This window comes from Amblyomma mixtum, chromosome 2 (assembly GCF_055824585.1).
Source record: "Amblyomma mixtum isolate Tamu chromosome 2, ASM5582458v1, whole genome shotgun sequence".
NCBI lineage: Eukaryota > Metazoa > Arthropoda > Arachnida > Ixodida > Ixodidae > Amblyomma > Amblyomma mixtum.
This window is the reverse complement of record NC_143013.1, coordinates 46,193,574-46,215,153: the sequence shown is the minus strand read 5'-3', so window position 1 is coordinate 46,215,153 and position 21,580 is coordinate 46,193,574. Positions and strand designations below refer to the sequence as shown.

Sequence of the window (21,580 nt, the reverse complement as noted above, 5' to 3'; positions counted from 1 at the left end):
ATTGCTTGCAAGAGACTGATCAGGAATAATTGGTCCGTCTGATGGTACGAATAGCTTCGGGACAGCTGCGCTACTCTTTGCTCGTCGTCATAGGACGGCTGTCTGCTGCTGACAGGAATGGTTGCAGTCCGTTGATTGAGGCGCTTGATCGTTCGCCGCTCAAGATGCGCGACTGGCTGCCTCTGCCTGGAAGGAAGGAGACGTCTTCCTTCGTCGGCCGATGCGAGGCAAGCAAGTACCAATTTTTTCTCGAGTGCGAAAAAGAGAGAGGAGTTCGGCATACGTCGCTCATCTCGACTTGCACGTCGTCTGGCAAATTCATTATTTCTGGACAGCGTCGAATGGACATTGAAACCTGCCTTGTTACAAGCCACAAGCGCTGGCGTCATATCCTTGGATATTCGAACTGATGGTACGAATGGGCTCAAAATAAATGAAGCAAGGAGAAGCAAAGGTATCATATACGGTCTACTTACTGCATTTAAAGTCGAATAGTGCGACTTCACCGAGCTATCATGAATTTATTGGGGGGGGGGGGGGGGGGGGGGGGGGGGGAATAAGTAAGAACGGTGCTTTGACTTCAAAGTCAAAATTCCTGCAAACGTAACAAAATCTGCTGAATCTTTTCATAGCGTGGCTTCGCAAAATTCGTCTGCCCATGACTGTAGTCCTAAGATGAGAGACAGAAACGCAGGAGAAATCAAATCACGAAATCAAGACAGCGCATTGTTACCACCTTCTAGAGCTCTAAAACAGCGTGGTAAAAAAAGTACCGTGTGTCAAATTTCAGACACCTTTTTGGCGGAATTCGCTTGGGATTGCCTTCACTCCGTTGTTTCCCCCGAAAAAGAGAGGCATAAGCTCGGGAGAATCTTGTTGATGAAAGAAAAGAAAAGGCGAAAAATAAAGGTGCATGACATCATAGCTTGAAAGCGATACAGCAGCGCCCATCCCGATCTCAAAGGAAGCCAAGAACACGCGCAGAAAGAACTCGCGAACCTCCCGATAGGCAGGGGACGAAGTAATGACGGCGGGAATGTACGAAGGCTCTCTATTTAAATGAGGCGCAGGGCGAGCACTGAAATAAAAATGAATACACAAATGCCGTGCTTTATTTCACACCCTGTAAATGCACGCGAAAGGAAGACGGCCGGGAGGGACACTTCGCCAGCTTTCAAAAGATGCGGAATGCCGTCGGCGACCGATCGCGCCAGGAGCGCCGTCGTCTCAATGGCCAAGCCAGCCGGCATCTCCAAGTTTATGAGCTTGCCTTCTGCGGCCCGGCCAGGCTGGGGAGATAAGAACGTCCAGCACGATCGATGAGGCGGACGGACGGCGCACAGTTGTATATCGGCGGCGCAGCCACTCGGTACACAAACACGGAGCGCACTCTGCCCACCGCTCCTTCAGCGTTTCGAACCCGTATTTTTTGTCATGCAGAAATTCTTCCCTCGCAGCTTTTCTTGCCTCCCAAGGGCGGAGGTAGCTCACTAACCGACGCCCTTTCCTCTTTGCGACGGAAACCGGATTAGAATAGAATTCGTCGATAGCCGTAAATCGAGCTATCTCCACTCGCCAAGCCGTTGGCTTCGCACCTCTGGCTCTATCTGTCATGTGAAGCACTTCTGCTGAACACTCTGGCCTTTTCCACTTCTCTTCGGAGTGGAAGTGATATGGGGTGCCATATGCGAGAGAAGCGTCAGAAAACAATCCATTCAGGTGGGGCTGAGCGTCACGGTTGCGCTGTCCGCAAAACTAAACGATGCATCTAAAACAAGGAAACTACAGAGAATGTTTACTACATTCGAATCGGAGCAAGCACGGATTTGTGCTGCGTAGAATACGACTGTGAGCAGGCAGTGCCGTGTGGCGGAGCTGGTGGAAGTTGATGAGGACGACGCTCTCCATTGCACAGAGCGAGAGTGTGGTGCAGTTTAACACGAGGCCTGTTGGCATAGAAAAAAAAATACCCTAGTGATCTCGCTGAGCGGCCCTTAAAGGCGATCTGTTCGCGTTGCAGTGGGTTCAACTCCCAGTCATGGATATTGATTAAATTTCTTTCTCTCTGTTTCATGGTTTGACCTCTAACTCAGCTGAAGGTCAAAACTAGGCACCCGGCGATCGAAGCACGAGGTCCCGTTGCGAAGCTTTCGCTTCAAAAAAAAAAAAAGAAAAGAAATGAGCATCACGTGGTCACTTTTTTTCACAGATTGACGGGCCTCTGTTGAAAACGTGCTGGCTGGTTTTTACTGTTCGGTGTAATGCAAACGGAGCGCTTTAAGTTTGACTAGTACTGAATCTTCCCCAGACACACCATGCCACTGCACGTAAGAGATCTGCATGACAACAAAGGCAGTGTTATGCATGGGTGTTCAATCGAATTAGAGGAAAGTTGAAAAAGGTAACAACTCCTGCCCGGACCAAAGAAGCTTTCTCGGTTGCACAAGCTTGATCATCACTTTGTCATTTAACCAAGTGGCCAGAACTGCTAAGCAATGCTTCACCTCATAATGAAAATCTACATCTCCAGCCAAAAGCTTTAAATTGAAACCCAAAGTAATGATTTTCGTTGGAGATGTGTTAAAATCTATTATAAGTCTTAAAACACAGGCAAATCAGGCAAAATGTTTAGTTTTAAGAACTTCACCTCCCAAGCTGTTTACAGCACTTGGTGGCACTTGCTGCCAGGTGACGTCACATGCTCAAAAAGATCGCTAAGTCTGATCATGGCACCGTCTGGAACAAACGTCAGTCTCCGCTAGTCGGCCCACTCGTTCAGGTGGAAAGACGCTCGAAGGCAGCTTATCGGTGCGCTCTAGTGGGCTTGAATGTCCCATTACACCAAGGCCTTCTACCTGCCTCTTCTAATCTGGCCGAGTTGTCGGAGCGACCTGCTTATCCAGCCAGCGTCCTTCGCAGGGCGTGAGCAGTGCGAGACGTCCTTTACTCGAGTCGCCACGGGTCAGGAAGTGGGCGCGGGCTCAGAAGTGCTCGGCGTGTTCCCCGCCTTTGTGGCCGCCGTTCTGTTTCTTTTGTGGCGCGGCCTCTTCAATTTCCTATCTTTCCGTCGAGCTTTATTTTTAATCCTTACTGACGCGTTAACCGGTTCTGGTGCTCGAGCCCTTCCGCAGTGCAGTAGTCCGAAGCGTATACATCGACGCAACAGCGTTGTTGTCGCATTTGTTTGGTCAAACTTCAAATATTTAAGGCAACGAACGTTTTCCACTCTGAACCACGTATATACAACATGCTAGCAGTATGCCTTCCTGATTTTTTGCATGATAACAAGCCTGCGTTTAGTCAACAGAGCCTACCGGTTGATCCATTCGTTGTACATATGTCGACAGAACATGGCGCTGGCATGGATCTATCTCGTAAACTCCCAAAGACAGGAGGAGAGACACTACTCAGCGCTGTAGTGTCTCCCCTCTTTTCTGTGTTTTCTGTCTTAGTTTGCGCTGTTTTTTTTTCCAACAGGAGGTTAGTTTCTTTGTAGTGCGTCAGCGCTTATAGTGGCCTTTTCCAGTGCCCAAAGGGTGCTCTGTTTCTCACTTAAATTGTTTTTCTTCTGTGAAACATTTAATTCTTTTTCATTCATTTTGAATTGGTGTTAAGCGTGGCAAAGCATTGCTGGTCCAGGCATCCTCTCTCTTTCTTTTATGTTTTTTAGCTTTTTTTTAACAGGACCAATAAAAGGGTAAAAGGGAATCACAGGCCTACACATGTTTTTGCGATTTCTGAAATAAGGTCTGCCAGTTGATAGACAGCGCTTGTGGTGTCTACATTACTGTGTGGTGTGGGCGAGGTTTCTCCTCTGCCCCGATCTGTCTACATCTGTGTGTCCCGTCTTCTGCGCTATTTTAAGAATGTACAGCAGAAAGTAAGCATTGAGCACTTGAGGAACGAGACCAGCATGCTACACACTACCACCGGTAAACTGCAGAGGTTCTTTCGAAGTATACAACTTTTTGGAACTATACCTCTATGTTCTGAGGACACATAAAGAAGAGGATTCTCAGCGAGTGAAATTAATACTTCATTCACGTCACGTGTATTCACGTCCGCGTAGACCGCGTTCACTCCAAGATTCGTTTCGGCAGTGTCCTCTGTGTTTCAAACCAAAAAAAAAGTTGGAGGCTTATCAAGGTTAAACCCCAGTGGATGCGAAGCAGCCTTCGTTTTGCATTCTTATTATTAACGTCCTTAGCGTTTGGAGGCATCTTGACCGCATACACGCCAGGCGCAAAGACGCTGGCGCGGTTGCGGGCACAGACTGACGCGACGGCGGGCACGCGCCGCCTCATCCCTGGCGTGACGTCACATATCACGTGATGCAGCGATGGTGGCGCCGCCGCCGCGTCGCGCGCGACGGCGCGAACCGAAGCGTGGAGGCCTCCGCCGGACGACGTCCGACGGCGCGATATGAGGCCCCATCTGCAGCCGGTGTGACGTCATCACGTGACGTCACATCATGTGATCTCACTTCAAGGTCAATGGTGGCCACCGCCGGGCGTCGCGCGAAGGCCCGAAACCTACGTTAATATGCTTCGCATAACAAGACGCGCACAGGCACGTATAATATGGCGGCGGCCCTTCGCTGCGGCCGCTGGAAGCGCTCCACAGTTGGTGGTGTGCAGTGCAGCAGCGCGATGCACGCTTTCCCGTGGGTGCGCACATCGCTGCCACAGGAAGCCAAACAGGGGCGCCGCTAAGCAAGAACGTCACTAACCACGGTGGCAGTAGCGAGGTGGTCCGTGCAAAGCGCGCAGCGGTCGCGGCGCGGTCACGCAAGCGGACAGGCCGGACTTTTCAGGACGTCGCCAAACTCGTGCCGGCACAAACTGTACCAAGCTTGCCGCTGCCCGTTACGAGATTATATTAAGGCGAAAGCCTTTAATGCCTCATACTGTCCTTAGCAGACGCGTCGGCAGCCGTGTGGACAAAACGTCGGCAGCGGTGTCGACAGACGCGTCGGCAGATTTGTCCGCCTTTCGGCGTCACTGCTTAAAATGAAACTGCGCGAGGGTGGGAATCGAACCAGGGCCTTTGGCATTTGAAGCGGAGACGCCACCACTCCGCCACGAAGAATCAGGGTCTGAGTGCGAATAAAGGCGCATGTAGTGATTGCATGGGTTTCTATAATAAAATAAAAGGAATAAAGTCAAGCAAAAAAATAAATAAAAATAAGAAAGTAAACAAAAATAAAAAAATGGAAATGACATATGAAAATAAAAATAAAAAACAATAAAGACCAGAAAAGGAGCAAAAAAATATAAAAAAATATGAACAATGAAAAAAGTAAAAAAACAAACAGTGCGCCAGGAAACGCTTTCGCCTTGCAGCACTTTAGAGAGCCAAAGTGCCCCCTGAATTTTTTTTCCTGCGTCACTCTGTCTTTCCAGGGGGGCACTTACAAATCGCTCGTCGGAAGTGTTTACGCAGTCCCATCCGTCTTGGCCGCACTCGCATTTCTTCTGCCCCGCCCTGGCCTCTTTCTCTTTTTTTAATTCTATCCCTCTCAGTCTATCCGGGGCACACATAAAATTCCAAGCGGGAGAAAGAGGGCCGCCGAGGAATACCCTAAAAAACAAGAATAAAAAGAAGGAAAGTTTGAAGAACAGACATACAGTCCATAAGACATGCCTAAGCAGGCAAGCATTCGCGCCATCTAAGCTACTCAACCCGCCACGTAACTAATCACAATTAGGGCATAACTATGCGCGACGATGTGTACGTGAGTACACGTGAAAGGACGCCAGCACCGCCGCTGCGCGTCGCCGCAATAGCACGGGGGTGGTGGTGGTGGTGGTGGTGAAAAACTATTATTCAAAGAGAGCTTGAGGGTTAAAAAACCCTGCTGCATGGTCGGTATCCTTAGTCCGGGACACCGCACGACGAGGCCCCGTCTCGCGCCCGCTTGACCAGAGCCCTTTGGGACTCCAGCGTGGAGCAGTTGAGGAGGGCAGTCTCCCATGCCTCTCGGGTGGGGGAAGGGGGAAGGTGAGGATTCTGAGTACATGCCCACACCATGTGAAAGATATCGCAGATCTCTCCACAGTGCGGGCAGCACCCATCTGTGTTCGGATCGAAGTGTTTTGCTATGGCAGGACAGAGAAGAGTTCCTGTCTGCAGGCGCCGCAGAGTTCGCTCCTCCGCCTTACTCAGCCCCTTGGCAGGTGCCGGGTAGAGACGGTGGCTGTCGCAATAATGAATTAGGATTTCGCGGAACCGCAGAAGCGGTTTATGAGCTTCTGAGCCAGGAGAGCTAGGATGAGGAGCCCGGTGTGTGAGCGCTCGGGCGGCCGCATCAGCGGCCTCATTGCCTCGTAGACCCTGGTGGCCCGCGCCAAGACTATAGACCAGATTTTTTTACCCTCGCACGCAGGCTGCGGACGCGCGCCTACTCTCTACGCCAGTCGCCATCTGTCGGCGCGCGCGGCCCGAGGGACTGCGGGTCGCGCCGGCGCCGCGCATAGAACGCATGTTTACGTGTTCGCTTCTGCCGTTTTGTGCTCCATCAGCTAACGTATCAGGGTGTGTGCTGTGCGTCACTACTCACATTTGCCCTCTTCCAGACAGTGGTGCGGTTATCTTGTGCGCAGTTACTCGTTTACTTGACATCCGAGGGTAGTCGACCAGGTAGTGTACCGACTGGAAACCGGCACTTCGAAGCAGATTTCTGCGCTGTCGTGTCGTTTGTTGTCGCCTTTTATGTGCGATATCATCTATGATAATTTTATGCATCAGAATATAGATCTATTGATTTGACTCAGTGGAATAGTAACTGGATAGGCGAGCTGCAGACTGAAGGTTGTCCCGACGGAGCGCGTGTTTTCGATCACTAGTACGTGTTCGGCATCCTTGCGCTGAGCTTGCTCTTGTTCCCATTAAACACATTTCATGCACAGGATTGTAAGCACGACCGCTACCGAATCCAGCTGCTTTTTCCGCACACATGTCAGAGGTATCTGGGGGGTAAAGGTTTATCTATAGTATCTTTCTGCTGTTGGTATCTACCTTAGCTTGGTTTGGTTTATTAAGGTTTTACGTTCCAAAGCGACTCAGGCTATGAGGGACGCCGTAGTGAAGGGCTCCGGAAATTTCGACGACCTGGGGTTCTTTAACGTGCACTGACATCGCACAGTACACGGGCCTCTAGAATTTCGCCTCCTTCGAAATTCGGCCGCCGCGGCCGGGATCGAACCCGCGTCTTTTGGGCCAGAGCAGAGAGCCGTAACCACTGAGCCACCGCAGCGGTACGGTATCTACATTATTCATAGGAAAATATGCGCGATTTCATTACATTTTCCACACTTAGCCAAACGCCTACGCAACGCTCTCACACGCGGCGAGAGCTCCTGAATAACATAACGCGACTTTGGACCTCAGAATTAGTGGAAGCTGGATTAGCTGCTCATATCTATTCAAGCTTTTATAAATTAAGCGAAAGTACGTTTTTATGCACAAGGTTGCATAAACCATGACAAAATTTGTTTTCTGTTGGCGCTGCGACTCAGTTGAGCTCACAGCGGTAATTTGTTGATAAACTGGCGCGGCGACAAGAAAGCCGTTTGTGGAAGTGGGGGGGGGGGGGCTTTGGCCGGCAGGAAGGAATAAGAGTGCATGGGAATTGGAACTGCATACTAGCCGCACACCTAATTCTTGATATTGAATAAAAAGTTTCTTTGCGGTGGAGCACCAAGACGGAATTCGATATAAGCACGAGCGCGTTCTAAGCGCCGGCACAATTAACCTGAATGTCAAACTAAATGTCATTAAAACGCGTCAATGTTATCGCTTTGATAACGTAAATACTTCCTGCAACACAGCCACGCAGCGGAAGTATGCTCGACAATGTTTTTTTAGCGCCCGAAGCGCGGCTATATGCAGGCGCGGCCGCGGAACTGCCGCAGCCCCGCAGTCCCCAAAGAAACGCCCGCACCGCGGCGCGCCAGTCGGTGCAAAATGGCCGCGCCCAGGAGAGGCTCAAAAATCTGGTCTATACACGCGTCTTTCCTATGCGCCAGGCTGTGCAGGGAGACTCGGGAATCGGCCATGAAAAAACAAGCTATGCCCCTTGAATGCTTCGGGATGCAAAGCTCAGGGGCCAGTCTTCATTTCTTGCTTTTCGTTTTTTTTTATGCACGTGAAACACAACCAGCAGAACAGGGAAGGGATCGTCCGTTCCCGACATTCCCGCTTGCCTGACAGCCGCGAACTCGGCCGCTTCATTTTAAATCTGCGTGGCCGGACGGACATTCCTTCCGACATTCTTCTATAATTGGTCGCAACGCCGAGCAATTTGAACCTCCTCCGAAGAGGCGGCCACCCCATTGTTGCGAAACGCGTCATGCGTGGCCGGCACGTTATGCGCCATGTGCTCACGTGTTTAGGGCAAGCCGCGCAAAGGGCGTTCCTCCGGTGGGTGCCGTCACCCGCAAGCGTGCCCAGTGCGGCTAACGCAGAGGCGTGAAAAGACTCCGCGCCTGGGAACGCGGTACACAGCCAGTTGGGGCCAAGCTCAGTTCTCGGCTGACGAGGCTGCTTCTGCGCTGGCGGTAAGCCTATCTGTCACGATAATGGCGGCAAATTGCGCCGTTTGGTGGCTCGGTGAGGAGACCCTCTTGCTCGCGGCTTCTTTATTCGGGCGCAACAACGCCGCGAAATCTCATTCGAGGTGGCGATGACAACGTTATTTAGCTCGAAAACTTTACCTCCGCTGTCTCCGCCGAACATCGTTAGCTCACCGTCTTACTAAAGCAAGGAGAAAGATAAACGCTCGCAGCAAGCAAACTCTCGCAGCAAACTTTCATTGTGAGTGACTTAACAGGGAACGTGGGAAGTCCGTATGAACCCTCTGTTTGTGTTCGTACTCTTGCTTCTTTCATAACTGATATTTCCTTAGTTAACCAGATATTTCCCTAGGTTGTATGCGTGGTTCTCAGAACCTACTGGAAGCGACTGAACAGCACTAACAAGCGGGACGGAGGAGAGGAACACAGCCATGGGACTTCCATGCAGTCTGTTAGCGCTATTCAGTCGTTTCAATCAACATGTGCCTACGAGCCCGACTAAACCCTCTTCTCAGAACTTGTTCTGTACGCCACGGAGATTGTGGGTGCATGAAATGGGATAGAACGTAGCGAGCGGCTCACTGACCACAATGAAAGAAGTTGGAACTAAAATAACCATGTGCAAGCTTATATTTCCTGGAATGTTAGTATGGTGTACGAGCTTTTTTTTTTACGCCCCGAAGCGGCACAGAGGCTATCAGGGAAGCCGTAGATGAGTTCCAGATTAATTCCGACCACATAAGGTGCTTTAACGCAACGCCGCAGTTGTCCAGTGGTTAGCGCACTCGGCTACTCAGCCAGAGGTTGTAGGTTCAATCCCAGCCGCGGGGATCTAGTTTCTATTGGGGCGAAACTCATTAAGGCTGGTCAGTTAACTAATGTCGGAATGGCCGGTTGGTCTGATCGTACGTTGGTCAGCGGTACTTCGTCCGCTCGTCCGGCGACACGTTGCCGGTTGGGGCAGCAACTCCAAACTTCTTGAGACAAAACTGATTTATTGGAGACGGAGCAAAACAAGAACTTGGAGAAAAAGGCGGGCTAAAAAAGGCTGTTAAAAAAGGCTGTAGAAAAGCGGCCGAGACTGGGACTCGGCGCGACCCCCCGCTCTTTGTTTGCAGCGGTTTTTATCCCCTCGATAATTGGGCGGAGCTTTATTAAATCCGCTCTCGCCCAATTCCAACCAATCCTGCTGCAATGGCACCGTAGGTACAAGTAGGTGGAGCCCAGTGCTCGCCAGAGCCCGACTCTAGAGGCGCCAGTAAGTCCACTGCTTAGCTATTTCTGAAGTCGCCGACCTTACTGACCCCCCAGCCACTTCCTTTCAACGGGAACGGTCGTCGGCCCCTTGCGGCCCCGACAATTAAGGCTGTTCGCGGTATTTCTCCCCAATCCCCGCGGGCTTGGACAGCGTCCGAAGCGCGCGACGCACTGTCGCCATTCCCAACCCCTCCAGACAGACACGGTAGGGGAAAATTAGCTACTGGCGCCGTGGGCTTCTACCTTAACACTGGTCCATATGCAAGCGAATGAGCTATTGAGCGTAGCGTCGCCACGAAAATTCCCAACTTGTTCAACAGGTTTTTGCGCCGCGGAGGCAGGACTCGCTAGGGTTTTCGATCCCCAAGTGGTCGAAATTCTTCAGGTGCCCTCCTCCGGCACCTCTTCCTCCCTTTCTTCATCCCTTCCCACAAGGCGCGGTAGAGGTGTCATGGAGTAGTGAGACGTCTGCTGAGTCTTTCACTTCCTCAGAAGCACTTTTCGTCATTATTTCTTAAACGTGCGCTGACATCGCACGGCACATTTCGAATCCATTAAAACGCGGCAGCCGACGATTGAACGCGTGCCCTCGAGCCCAACTGCATCACCTGTGAGAGGAAGGGTGAAGGAGATGGAAATAAACTTAAAGCGAGCTCGAGGTGACAGCGTCCACAAGTGTATTGTTGTGACGCGCTCAGGGGTCATCAGCCACAAAGCAGTGGTGATCATCATACCGCTCTCACATAGTCGATCCCGAGTATATCTAACCCGGATATTTAGAATTGCTCGCTATATCGAACACACGAATTATCCCGCTGAAAATCCTGTGTAAATGTTTAGTAGAGTCACGCAGTATGTCCAACTTAATTTCATCGGTCGTTCGATGTACAGAACTGTGCGCAGCAGCCCTGAACCTCGTAAGGGCGCTCTTCGGTCAGTTTCGCACGAGGGTGTGACGAGGTAAACGTGGGCAGTGCTTTTTGGTGGCCTTCCGTGTCTGGCACTGATTTTTCGCGTCACAACGGTTACGTGCGGAGAAGCCAACTTACTAACCAATGCCCAGCGGCGGCCCTCAGCCGCTGTACTCCCCTGCCGAAGGCGTTGCTGAAACCGCGACCAGACATGGGCACCTTCATGAGGGCGGGCCCTTATGATTGCATCCGCACTCTCACCTTTTGAGAGCTTCACTCGGTGAAGCGACGGTGAGGGAGAATTGGTGCAGAAAAATATTTGAGGGCGAGCGAGGGCAGATTGCCGTGGCCTTTAAGTTTCCCATACAGGGCGCAGCCTATTCAAGAAAGACGGCTGAATAAAGCAACTAAACAGGAACTAAATAGTAACGGCGGGATACACGATCCCCGTGGCCCGTTCACTCCGAGCTGCGGGCTAACTAAACACGATACGGGGCAAGCTGCGATCGATAACTAAACAGAACAGAAGCAGAAGAAAAGCTTTAACAAGCGACGAAGGAAAGCGTCCAAGCAGACGACACTGTGTCTCTCTAGAGGAGCCAGGTTATAGTGCCTAGAATATACTGGCTATTCTAGGCACTACAGCCAGGTGCAACAAAGGAGCCACGCAAGTTGCTCCGAATGTACTGATGCCACCGGCCTCGCATCCGAAGACACAATATGCAGAGCTTTCCCGGGCTACAGCGAACACAGCGCTTCTACGAAGGAGTGGTCGCTGCGCGCAGACCGAAGCGTTTTACGATACAAGCCATGGCCAGTGAGGATCTCTACGGACACGAAAAGCGATAGGACGAGGCGACCAACGCATGAGAAAAAGAAAAAAATCTAGGAGAGGGCCCATTTCAACCGAGGGCGGCTCGAAAAAAACAATGGCCAAATGTTGTCGACGGAAGCTGTCTGTTGACCCTACGAGCCCCCCTACAACGAGCAGTGAGTTGGTCCGTGAACTGACCACATCTGGATGCCGGCTTGATAAAAGCCACATTGATAAAGTGCTTCTGTGTATCTGTATTCACCGACCGCATCGGCGTAAGAATTGCGCAAGTCCATATAACGCATTGGTTTCGCGTTACAAATCCCGTGTTCGCTTGCGTTCAAAAACATCCCTGGTTGTACTTGTTGCAGCACAATGCATGCTGCTCCCGATATGGAACCGCATGAAACAAACTTGGATACAAAAATAAAAAAAAATTCGCAAGTCTTTCGTTGTATGGCGCAACGCTGAATAGCCTGAGCTCCTTCATCTCTTCACACATCGTCGCTAAGCAGACGCTGATTGCACGTATTTTTTGTTTTTAGTTGCCTGAAATAAACTTAGAAAGACTCCATTCAGCAACTCACGCCGCGCGAGAACTTGACGCTTTGTGTGCCGTTCGTGTTATTATTTTTTGCTCACAGCTGGCCAAAGCGGACTCTGGGTGGGCATTGCTCCATTCTGGAGCAGAAAACTCGGCTCCGCAACGCTCCCGTAAGCGCAACACGGCATCACACCGTAAGAAACTGCTTTGCGCGACGTTCGAAAAGGGCTTTCAAAAGACTGGCACACTTCCCCCGATCGAGAGTCCACGCCTCGGACAAAATGCGCTCACACACCACACCTTCTACATGAAAAAAGAAAGACTATTTTGCGCCGCCATTCACACAGAAGTTCGCTCAACTTATACACATATATATGCTGCGCCGAGAAATCACCTGCGGACTGCAGTTTTATGATGAAAAGAAAGGAATGAGGTCTCTGCTGGTTTTTCACACCACAAAGGCTTGAAAGATCGCGATCGATGAAGGGTGACCGAGTGCAAGAGTTTCGACGCACAGTCGGTTCTTTCGATCGCGCGAAAAAAATTTCTAAGCGCTGGTATGTGTGCTGACGTACGCATTAAGGAGGCCACGACTACTGCATTCCTGGTGTGAACGCAGTGCGTAAATGTTTTATTTCGTGCTCTGAATGAAAGCAAAAAGGTTTCATATTCTTTAACGTTCGTCGCTGGTACTCGTTATATAATTCGGTAATGGGGGTAGAGGCACGCAGTATTAGCATCACACTACTGACGTCGTGAGAGGGAAGTCAGTGAAACCAGCTGCCTTCCTGCCTGTGTTCCGCGAGGTCCTTGCACTATTACAGGACGTCCCACGTCCTGCGCTATGGGCAATGTTGGCACGGGCTCAAGATGAGGTTACATGCAACACATTTGAAAGTGGAAGGTGGGACAGCCGCCACCGTAGCTCACTGGGTGCGTTTGTGTGTCTATAACTCGCACCCTTGGGCCCCAAAAATTGTTGCCACACCCATACAGTGGGGAGGTACAGGTGCACCCCTCTGCCGACGGCATTGCAGGTTCACTGGTAGTGGGCTAGCAGATAAAAGGGTGACGTAATCGCCGATTAAAATCAAGCTTCTCCTCAGCGCACAGCGCCAGCTTGGAGGGGGGGAGTCGCATGATTACGTCATTGACGGTACCGGTAGATTTTCAGCGAACAAGCGCTTGCTTTGAAGGAAGAAAACCATCGCCACCGAAGGCTACCGAGCGTTGTTGGCAGCATCCAACGACACACGGCAGGGTGTGGTTGATGGCAGCGGAAATATGAAATCTTACCGTCCGTGGGTTGAGACTGAGCTTTTTGCACTCCTTCGGTGCTGTGAGGAGAAGCCTAAATTTAATCGCCGATTGTGCCTTCATTTTAAATGATAGCGCAAAAAAGATTGACATGATTTACCTACAGCTAATATAAATCTGAATCCTTGAATATCACGGAATTCTCAAAGAGTGGTACAGTTGCCCTTTTTGTGCTGCTTGCACTCTTACGAGGGAAGCAGAACAGACCTCTCCCAATATGCACCTGAATTTCGGCATCCCAACTGTAATTATGATTTCCAGATATGTCCTTCATGGCAGTGCCTGCACCTGATTGCAGAGTAGTCGCATTTCAGATGTCTGCGTGATGCTGATGGTGAGAATGTTTTTGGAATATCTTCGAAAAAGAGAGAAAGCGCCTAGTGCGCTAACTAGCTCGCACTATGCTAGCATGTAGCAAGTAATTATGACAAAAGAACACAAACAGGTTGAAGCGTCATTGGAATGAGCCATGCATACCTACTGAGACGATTCGATTCAACACAGCAGACCCCGCGGCCGCGCGCCTTTACCTGTCGCCTCAGCAAAGGGACACAGCACAGAGAAATTAGGAACAATGGCAGACGAGACGCTATTCGTCGTACGTTTCCCAAGTGCCAAGGCAGCAGCCTTTATTTTTTCTACGCGAATAACCGCGCACGTCGCCTTTCACTTTTTGTTCGAAAAGGCATTTTTGCGTCTTCGCATGCCAGTGAGTTTGTGAAGGTCCGAAACATGCCGTGCTGCTTACTACAGTCGCTGCTTAATACTATTTGCACAGGACGCGGTTCCGGCTAATCTTTCTCTAATAACATAGCCGTCCTGATATCCGATGCGTACTCAAATAATGATACATCTACGGTCGGACGGTTAATTTGCTCAACGCTTGGAGCCTTCCGTGCGCCGAATACATCCGTAGCATGCGTTATGGTTTGCTTCTATTTACCTACATGCTCTAAGTGTATCGCAGTGCCACGGAAATTTGCAAAGCCGACGATGAGACAAAACAAAATGTGCTTTCCTGGGAAAGAGGTTGCATCCGTGTACGGGTGTTAAAGGGGCGTAGCTTCTTGCTGGCCCGTTTCCTTCACCGTGCGGTCTTTGCACAACAGAGCTGACGAGAGAAGTCACAAAGAACAGAGGCGAGGAAGCAGGAACCTGCACAAGTTAAACGTGGCCGGCCAACGACGCGCCGAAAGAAGCACAAAAGACAGCACCCCTCCCCACCTTCCATCCGCCTATCAATAATAATAATCGCGGCCGAGAATGCTCCCGCTGCAACCGGCGGCCAGCCGGCCGCCAATACGGGGGAGGCCACAACAGGTATGCTCGGCTCGGCGCTGGGGGGGGAGGGAGGTCTCACCAGGCGAGGGAGTCCTGCTGCTGATGCCGCGGCCCGGCTGAAAATCAGGCAGCCGAGCAAAGCCAGCAACGAAGAAATACGGCAGTAGCAACGGCGGTAGGCAGCTAGGTCCTCATCCTCTCTCATGTCACGTGACGTCACGTGGTGACGCTTCGCCCTCTCGCTCCGGAGAGAAGGCGAACCAGGGCCAGCTCGGGCAGGCCGACGTGAAAGCTGCTGCGCTGCCGCGGGGAGCTGCTCGCGCCGGTCGCCGACGCCAATCAGCAAGCCTGAGGAGACGCCGAGGGTGACTCCGCTTCTCCTGCAGGCAGTCTCGAGGAATTGTCACCCTCCTGGAGAAAGACACCACGCGGAGGAGCCGGAAAGCGCCGTTGCTGTCTCGCCTTGACGCGATCGTGAAGGTATGCGCTTGAGCGCCGATCTTCGATGATCACTTGCGGAAGGTCGCGCCTACCTAGCCGGAGGAACAGGAGATTTCTCAATGTCGCGGTGTCCGGCAGTGGAGCACTGAAAGGCGAAGGGATTGTCGTCCGTCGTTGACTTCGGGAGGCAAGTCGTGTGTGTGTGCGCCGAGTGCCGACTGTCCGTCCGGCCCCTTGATTGGATACGTGCTGTGGTTCGGCCGGTGCTACGCGGCCGGTCGGTATTTCTTCTTTGCCCGGATACGCACAAACGCTCAGCGGACCTCGTTCGTTCCTGAGTTGTGAGATGGGCGCCACGCCTTGGAGTACTCAGCAGTCACCCTCTACAAATGTCGGTGAGTTCACTCGCGGATGCTTCAATACTGTGCTGAGCAACAACAGCCTCACTGCGATGCCATGTTTTGCACTTGTTATTTTGAAGACCGCTCTTTGTGTTTTGTTTTGAACATTGACAAGGAACTCGTACTGCGAAACAGCTGTATTATACATTCTGCAGCGTGCGGAAAATTTTCATCTTCAAAGTTGCTTGATTTTTGGAGTGTGGGTAGTTTGCGTACAGGTCGTGATTCTCACTTGTAATGAGCCTCGTAGGGAACTGAATTTCATTTCGCGAACTTCCGAGGACGCCTGTCACCGAACTAAGTCCGCCCTTAGCCTTTGGGCACTGAGCGTTCGGAGGTCGCAAGAATGCTCCTGATGCCGCTGTCGTGTGAGCATTGCAGTGTCCCATTTCAGCCAGTTGTATCGCCATAGCAGCCCGAGTTGTGAAGGAGTTGATGCCGGCGTTCAGCGAGCAGTACAATGGCAATGGAACAAAAGTGCGCTAAGTGGCCATTACATTGTTCATGCTGCGCAGGAGCAGATCCTGCATTGTTTACTTTGCTGCGATGTGGTATGCTGGGGCAACGAAGTAAAAATACGTCCCAAGCGAAGCGCTATATTGAAAAGTTAGCTGCGGGTGCGGATGCTCAGGTGCCAACTACAAAACTCTCTGGACAAAGGACGATCTTGCAGTAATCAATTAGTTTCAGCGCCAAAGACAAGACCAGAGAGCACACACAGTCAAGACTGATGTTTTGTCCGTGCTGTCTCTGTGCCTGGCTTTTACGCTAAATATATTCGAACTGCAAATGTTGCGTTAGGAAAGGAAAAAACTCAGTAGGAGCGGAGGCAGAGGCGCCGTAGTGCAAGACTGCAGATTAATTCCTACCGCGACGAACCAGTCCTAACCGCGGTATTGCTGCTCGCCAAACGTGGCTAGCTGTGAGCTTGCAGATGCTGCTGGGAATTGTGCAGTGGCTCTTCCGAATCTGATAGTCTGAAGCTAGCAAGCGAAGCTACTGGTGAGTCTCTTCTGTAACTGACGAAACGCGTTTCCCGTGTAAGCGCATTGGAGGCTGCCACTGCGAATTCCCTTCTTGGGAGTAGGGTGCGAGAGGCATGGTCGTCTTCCCTGCAGTCAGTACTGACCGCAGGGAAGACGACCATGCCAACCATGCCAAGAACGACGACCAAGAAGACGACCATGCCAAGAACACTGTTCTTCGGTCAAAGGAACCAGGAGGAGGGACGCATGCGTAGTGCCACCTGATCTCTGACAAACTCTGCGATACTATGCAAGTGCTTGTCAACTCATCCTTCACTGGTCTGGAGTAGTAAGCCATGCATATCCTGTCTTTTATTAAGGGTCAACAGCCTGGCACAGGCTAGCTATTAATACACCGCCTGGCTGTGATATACTGCGGTCTTGTTTGCTGAATGAACAACTATCATATGCGTACATGCGTACTTGATAAGTAGCAACGCGAGTTGTCATATTTGCGTTTTATTTTGTTTAGGTCGTGGCGGCTCATTTGGAAGGTTAAACATCTGTAAATTCAAAACAATTTGGCAGCGTGTCACGAGGGCAAAATGCACTACGTTGAGATAAACACTATAAACGCTCGACACTGGATAGCCGCTGTATGCTGCACTCTGCTCGAGTAGAATTTGTGGACATATGCTGGCCGCCGGCATGAAGTACGAGGGCTGTCTTCTTTTTTTTCTTGTTCCTTATTTCCTTCTCTCTTATTCCTTCTTTGCTTCACTCTATCGAGTAACGCCCGTCTTTCTCATTGTCATTTTCACGTTACTTCGGTATAATTTCGTCGAATCATACTCCCTGTAGTCGCTGCTGTATGATTATAATACAACCTCGCTAATTTCTGTTGAAACTTTTCAATCTCTCAGATCTGTTTTTCTTTTTCAAAGAACGGCTTGATGCCGGCTGCATTCTCTCCCAACCGTGCACCATTCTCGCATTCGCTGCCACTCGTTCTCTCCGCGCCTGGAGAGCGATCTTGCCGTTTTACAAGCCACTGGCGAAGGAGCGATAAACACAAGATTGTCTCGCGCGATTTCAGATGGCGCGTGCACACCTGCGGCAGTATCGTCGCACGTGCGAACAGCGGCAGTATCGCCGCACGTGCGAACAGCGGCAGCAGCGGAAGCGCGACCTGATGACTGCGACCGTGTTCGATGCCGGCGACGACGCGGCCGAGAGACTCAAACGGTGTCTCGCGCACGGGCTAGCAAGTCGTTCCTGGCGCACGAAACGGGACGAAAGCGGTTACAGGGAGGGCAGTGCGAGGGCGCCATGCGCACGTGCGGGGATCCCGGGCGCGCCCGCAGGAATACCAAATGAGGTCCCGGAAAATGATGGGGCCACGGCGGGCTGCCCCCTCGCAGCGCACGAGTGTCGCTGCTTTCGTGAGGCGGCGACGGCGGTCTCTGCTATCTGTCCGCGTGGTTGTTCAGCGTGCGTGCATAGGCTTCGCGGCTGCTGAGAGCCTGCGGAAATCAGCGAAAGCATGGCGCCGAAATTTCGTGGTAACGAATACTGCATTAAAAGACACGGATAGAGAAAGCATGGGGCGCCACCTATGTGGTTTACGTAGCACACGCTGTATGAAAGGCTGACTCATCGCCTCTCTCAACATGCAGCCGGGAGTCAGTACCGTGTCCTTGGGCTCAACGCCACCACGGGCGAGTGCGAACGTTTTCCCCTGAAGGAAATATGGCAAATACATTTTCCCATTTAAATACTGTGCTGTTGCAAGGCCGCGGTGTTCTAAATCGCCTTCTTCTTCAGATCATGTAAGCTCTCCAAGGGAGCGTGCATTTGGTTGTGGCACGCTAGTCTCTTTGGGTAAAGGACTGTTTTATCGCCGGCTGCGCCCTGGTCTCTGCCTCGCTCGTGAAGTTCCAAGTTTAAGTTGAAACATTATCGCAGCGCGCAGCCTTGGCGACCCCTGCATTGCGATGCAGACTTGAATTCTTGAGACCTCCGGGGGATCAGTGAAATTGATCGCTGCGGGAAGTTACCCGTGCGTTGTGCCCAGCGCACTGGCGCACAAGTATACCTGCGGCGCGAGCCTAAATGCTAATGAAATGGGCGCAGCGAGACCGCGCCAGACCACGGAGCTGCCGGCTTCGTATGAACACACAGCGCTGTTCTCCGCCGTGGCACCGAGTGGCTTCCGGCTTCCCTGATCTCTTCTTCCTTCATTTGATGCTGTGCGAAAAAAGGAAAGAGACGGAACGCGGTGCCCCTGTCCTCTGCGCAGCGGGCATGCGCTCGTAAACATTGCTTTTAACTGTGCTTCTCTCGTGGGAGCAAATAACTGTTCGCGGGAGATGATAAAAATGTGGAAAGAGCTCGCGAACCGCTCAACTTGGGCTCCTTGCGTGTCCTTCAAGGGCGGTACCGCGCGGGTCCCGGAGCACCTACCCTCGCCTTCTTCGCATTGGGGGTTTCCGGATTCCAGAGGCAGCGCCTGTTTTCGCACACTGCGGAGAATCCTGAAGCGATGGCAGTGAGAAAATGGCGCTCGCCACGCACCCCGACAACCTCACGCTGCCTGACACCAGCAACTCACGCGCCGGCCACTGCACGTACTGCCGTTCCCGGCGCTCTGGGCGAAGGTGTTTGCACCACCCCACTGGCCGATGCATTTGCGGCCTCAGGTTTCCCCGACTTGAACCCCTGGAGCATCGTCAGTGTTTCGCGCGTGACGCAGCTCCAAGGCACATTCAACGCAGCTTAGTGGGAAACCGGGGCGATATGCGATGACGTTAAGATAAAGGAACGCTACACAAAAATCCGCACACTAAATAAAGAGACACACGGGCGCTATGAACTCCGTTCTCTGCCTCTCCTCCTTATGCACCAGAATTGTGAGCATTTTCGACGTGAACCAACTTGCCCACTTCGTCGCCTTTATTAGATGTGAGTGGTGATAAGTTGTTGTGACAGGCTAGACTAGCGCCTAAGCAGTCATGGCGATAACAGTCGACGACTTGTGGTAAAGTCAGTGCCTAATTTCCCAAGCAGAGCCATTTCCTTTTCACTGTGCTGCTAAAGAAATAGATATGTAACTGAACAAGGATTGGGAAAGAGCTTAGAATAAGGGGTTCAAATGATCTACGAATGGTGAACAGCGAACCTTTTCGTTCAAAAGCCAGTACCCAGTATAATATGCACCAGTGCTGTTGACTGTGGTGCTGTGACCTTATTGTTAGACAACGTTTCCACCGTGTCTCGAGCGGGGTGTTTTAGTAAGTCCTTAAGTGACGCTTCCATCGCCGCAGCGTCACCAGTGTACGCAGGTGTCAAATTTTCCTTCCGGCATGAGACCAGTAAATGGAGGAAGGTTTATTTACAACGCAGCATTTCACAGTGCACAGAACGCTTTCAAAGCCGATCAGAAAAAAAATCCCTGGACGCGAAAGCATGCAGGGAAAGCAACCTTTCCAGTGCACGTAACTAGTCGAAAAAGCCAAACTTTGACGAGCCACCGCGCCAAGGGTAATCGCGTTTTCTAAATTCTAAAAACTGATACGGCTATTACTAACAACCGGCTACAAATATCTAATTGCAACTAGACGCCTAACCATAACACTTAAAAAGTTAATTATTAAAAATCAGTTAACCAGCTTACTACTTAAGACGAATCATCGGAATTCTGTTGTCCGCTAACACTGGCGATACTATGCCGCGAAACCATATTTTTACCTCAGAAAATCCTATTTTTGAGAATTACTGAACCCTTCCAGCCCTGGCGGTGTCATTTGACACCATAACACAAATATCCGGTTGTACCTGAGTAACAGATGAATATGATATTAATTTTTAATTCAATAGTTCCTCCAGGATCCCTGTTGCTATCGGCATAGCTTTTCACGCATTTCCATTGAGCTGCGGTTACAACATCGCTCCGACGCCGCCAAAGATGCCTGCGGCGATGCCTTAAGGACTGCGCTCTAGAAAAAAGAAAACAGATAAAACATATTCCATAAGGGCTATTCGTAATTGTATTAGAGCATAACATAAAACTTTGCATCATACTCGTCAGCGACTGGAATGGATACATCTGTTGGCAGAGGCGCGACGTCGTGCCCACATTGAGTGCGTTGTTGTAACAAGCCCGGCATCTATGCACCGACTCGAACGCACGAAAGAAAAAGAAGGTATCAAAAGAGCAAACGCGATTGAAAACAGGGCAATGTGAATAATGGCAAGGTAAACAGCGGGAACCTCAAATCCGGTTCACGACTCGAGGGAGTTTGTTGACTCTGGGGGCACGCATAGGAGAAGGCTGCGGAGGAGGGCAGACTCGCTTCGAGGGGCTTTATGGTGCGCGGACACTTTCACCGGGGTCCCCGACGTTGCTGCCGCCGGCGGAGTGCTTTACAACCCTTCTCGGCGCCACGCCCCGGCCTGTTCGAGTGGAGTTCGTTCGCCGTCCACTCGACCGGGCTGCTGCGGGGTGACGGCCTTTGCTACACTTTTTACGATCCTGTCCAGAACACACAGTCGTTAACGTTTCGCGCAATAATTGACTGAGAGCCGGAAAAGTGCTCGGCACTCTATGAGAGACTGTCCGCCGCCGAGACAGGCTGATCGGGTATGCGGGGTCGGCCACGAGTGATTTCTGTTTTCCACGCGTGCTTGACCTCGCGTGTCGTGCTGTCTTCGAAGCCGGACCGGAGACGTATGCGCTCAAGAGGGCGTGACTCAGAATAACGTTGTCACGGCACGACGAGGGCTGGACAACTACAAAACATGCGAGCACTGCTGTGCTACCAATTCATTTTACTGAGAAAACAGAGCACATATTTATAGCCACATCCATCATCTCCCCGTGAGCAAGAAACTGTAGGTTTAATTTCAGCGCATTTCGACCTTTTTCTTTCTGCACTGGTTCTTGAATGCGCGACAAACCAGCTTGCCCAGCATCAAGTGTTACTGTGCACGCAGGCGCCTTCAGCAGCATCCCAGCAGAAGCGTCATCCAACACTTCCATAAGCGGAACCAGTGGACTTATTGGGTAATATATTTTTT

General features: G+C 51.3%; 1 protein-coding gene across 2 annotated transcripts in view; it reads left to right on the top strand.

Annotated features, from left to right (window-relative positions):
* Window positions 1-21,580, top strand: part of LOC149359214 (uncharacterized) — a 188,734-nt gene that overhangs the window by 114,249 nt on the left and 52,905 nt on the right. Inside the window, exon 1 of one of the 2 annotated variants that reach the window (XM_089571489.1) lies at window positions 14,988-15,533. The exons of the other annotated variant lie outside the window; for it this stretch is intronic. Coding sequence (XP_089427615.1) covers window positions 15,528-15,533 — 6 coding nt within the window. The 5' untranslated portion in view covers window positions 14,988-15,527. Of the gene's footprint in view, window positions 1-14,987; window positions 15,534-21,580 lie in introns of those variants that run through there. 2 annotated transcript variants of the gene reach the window in all.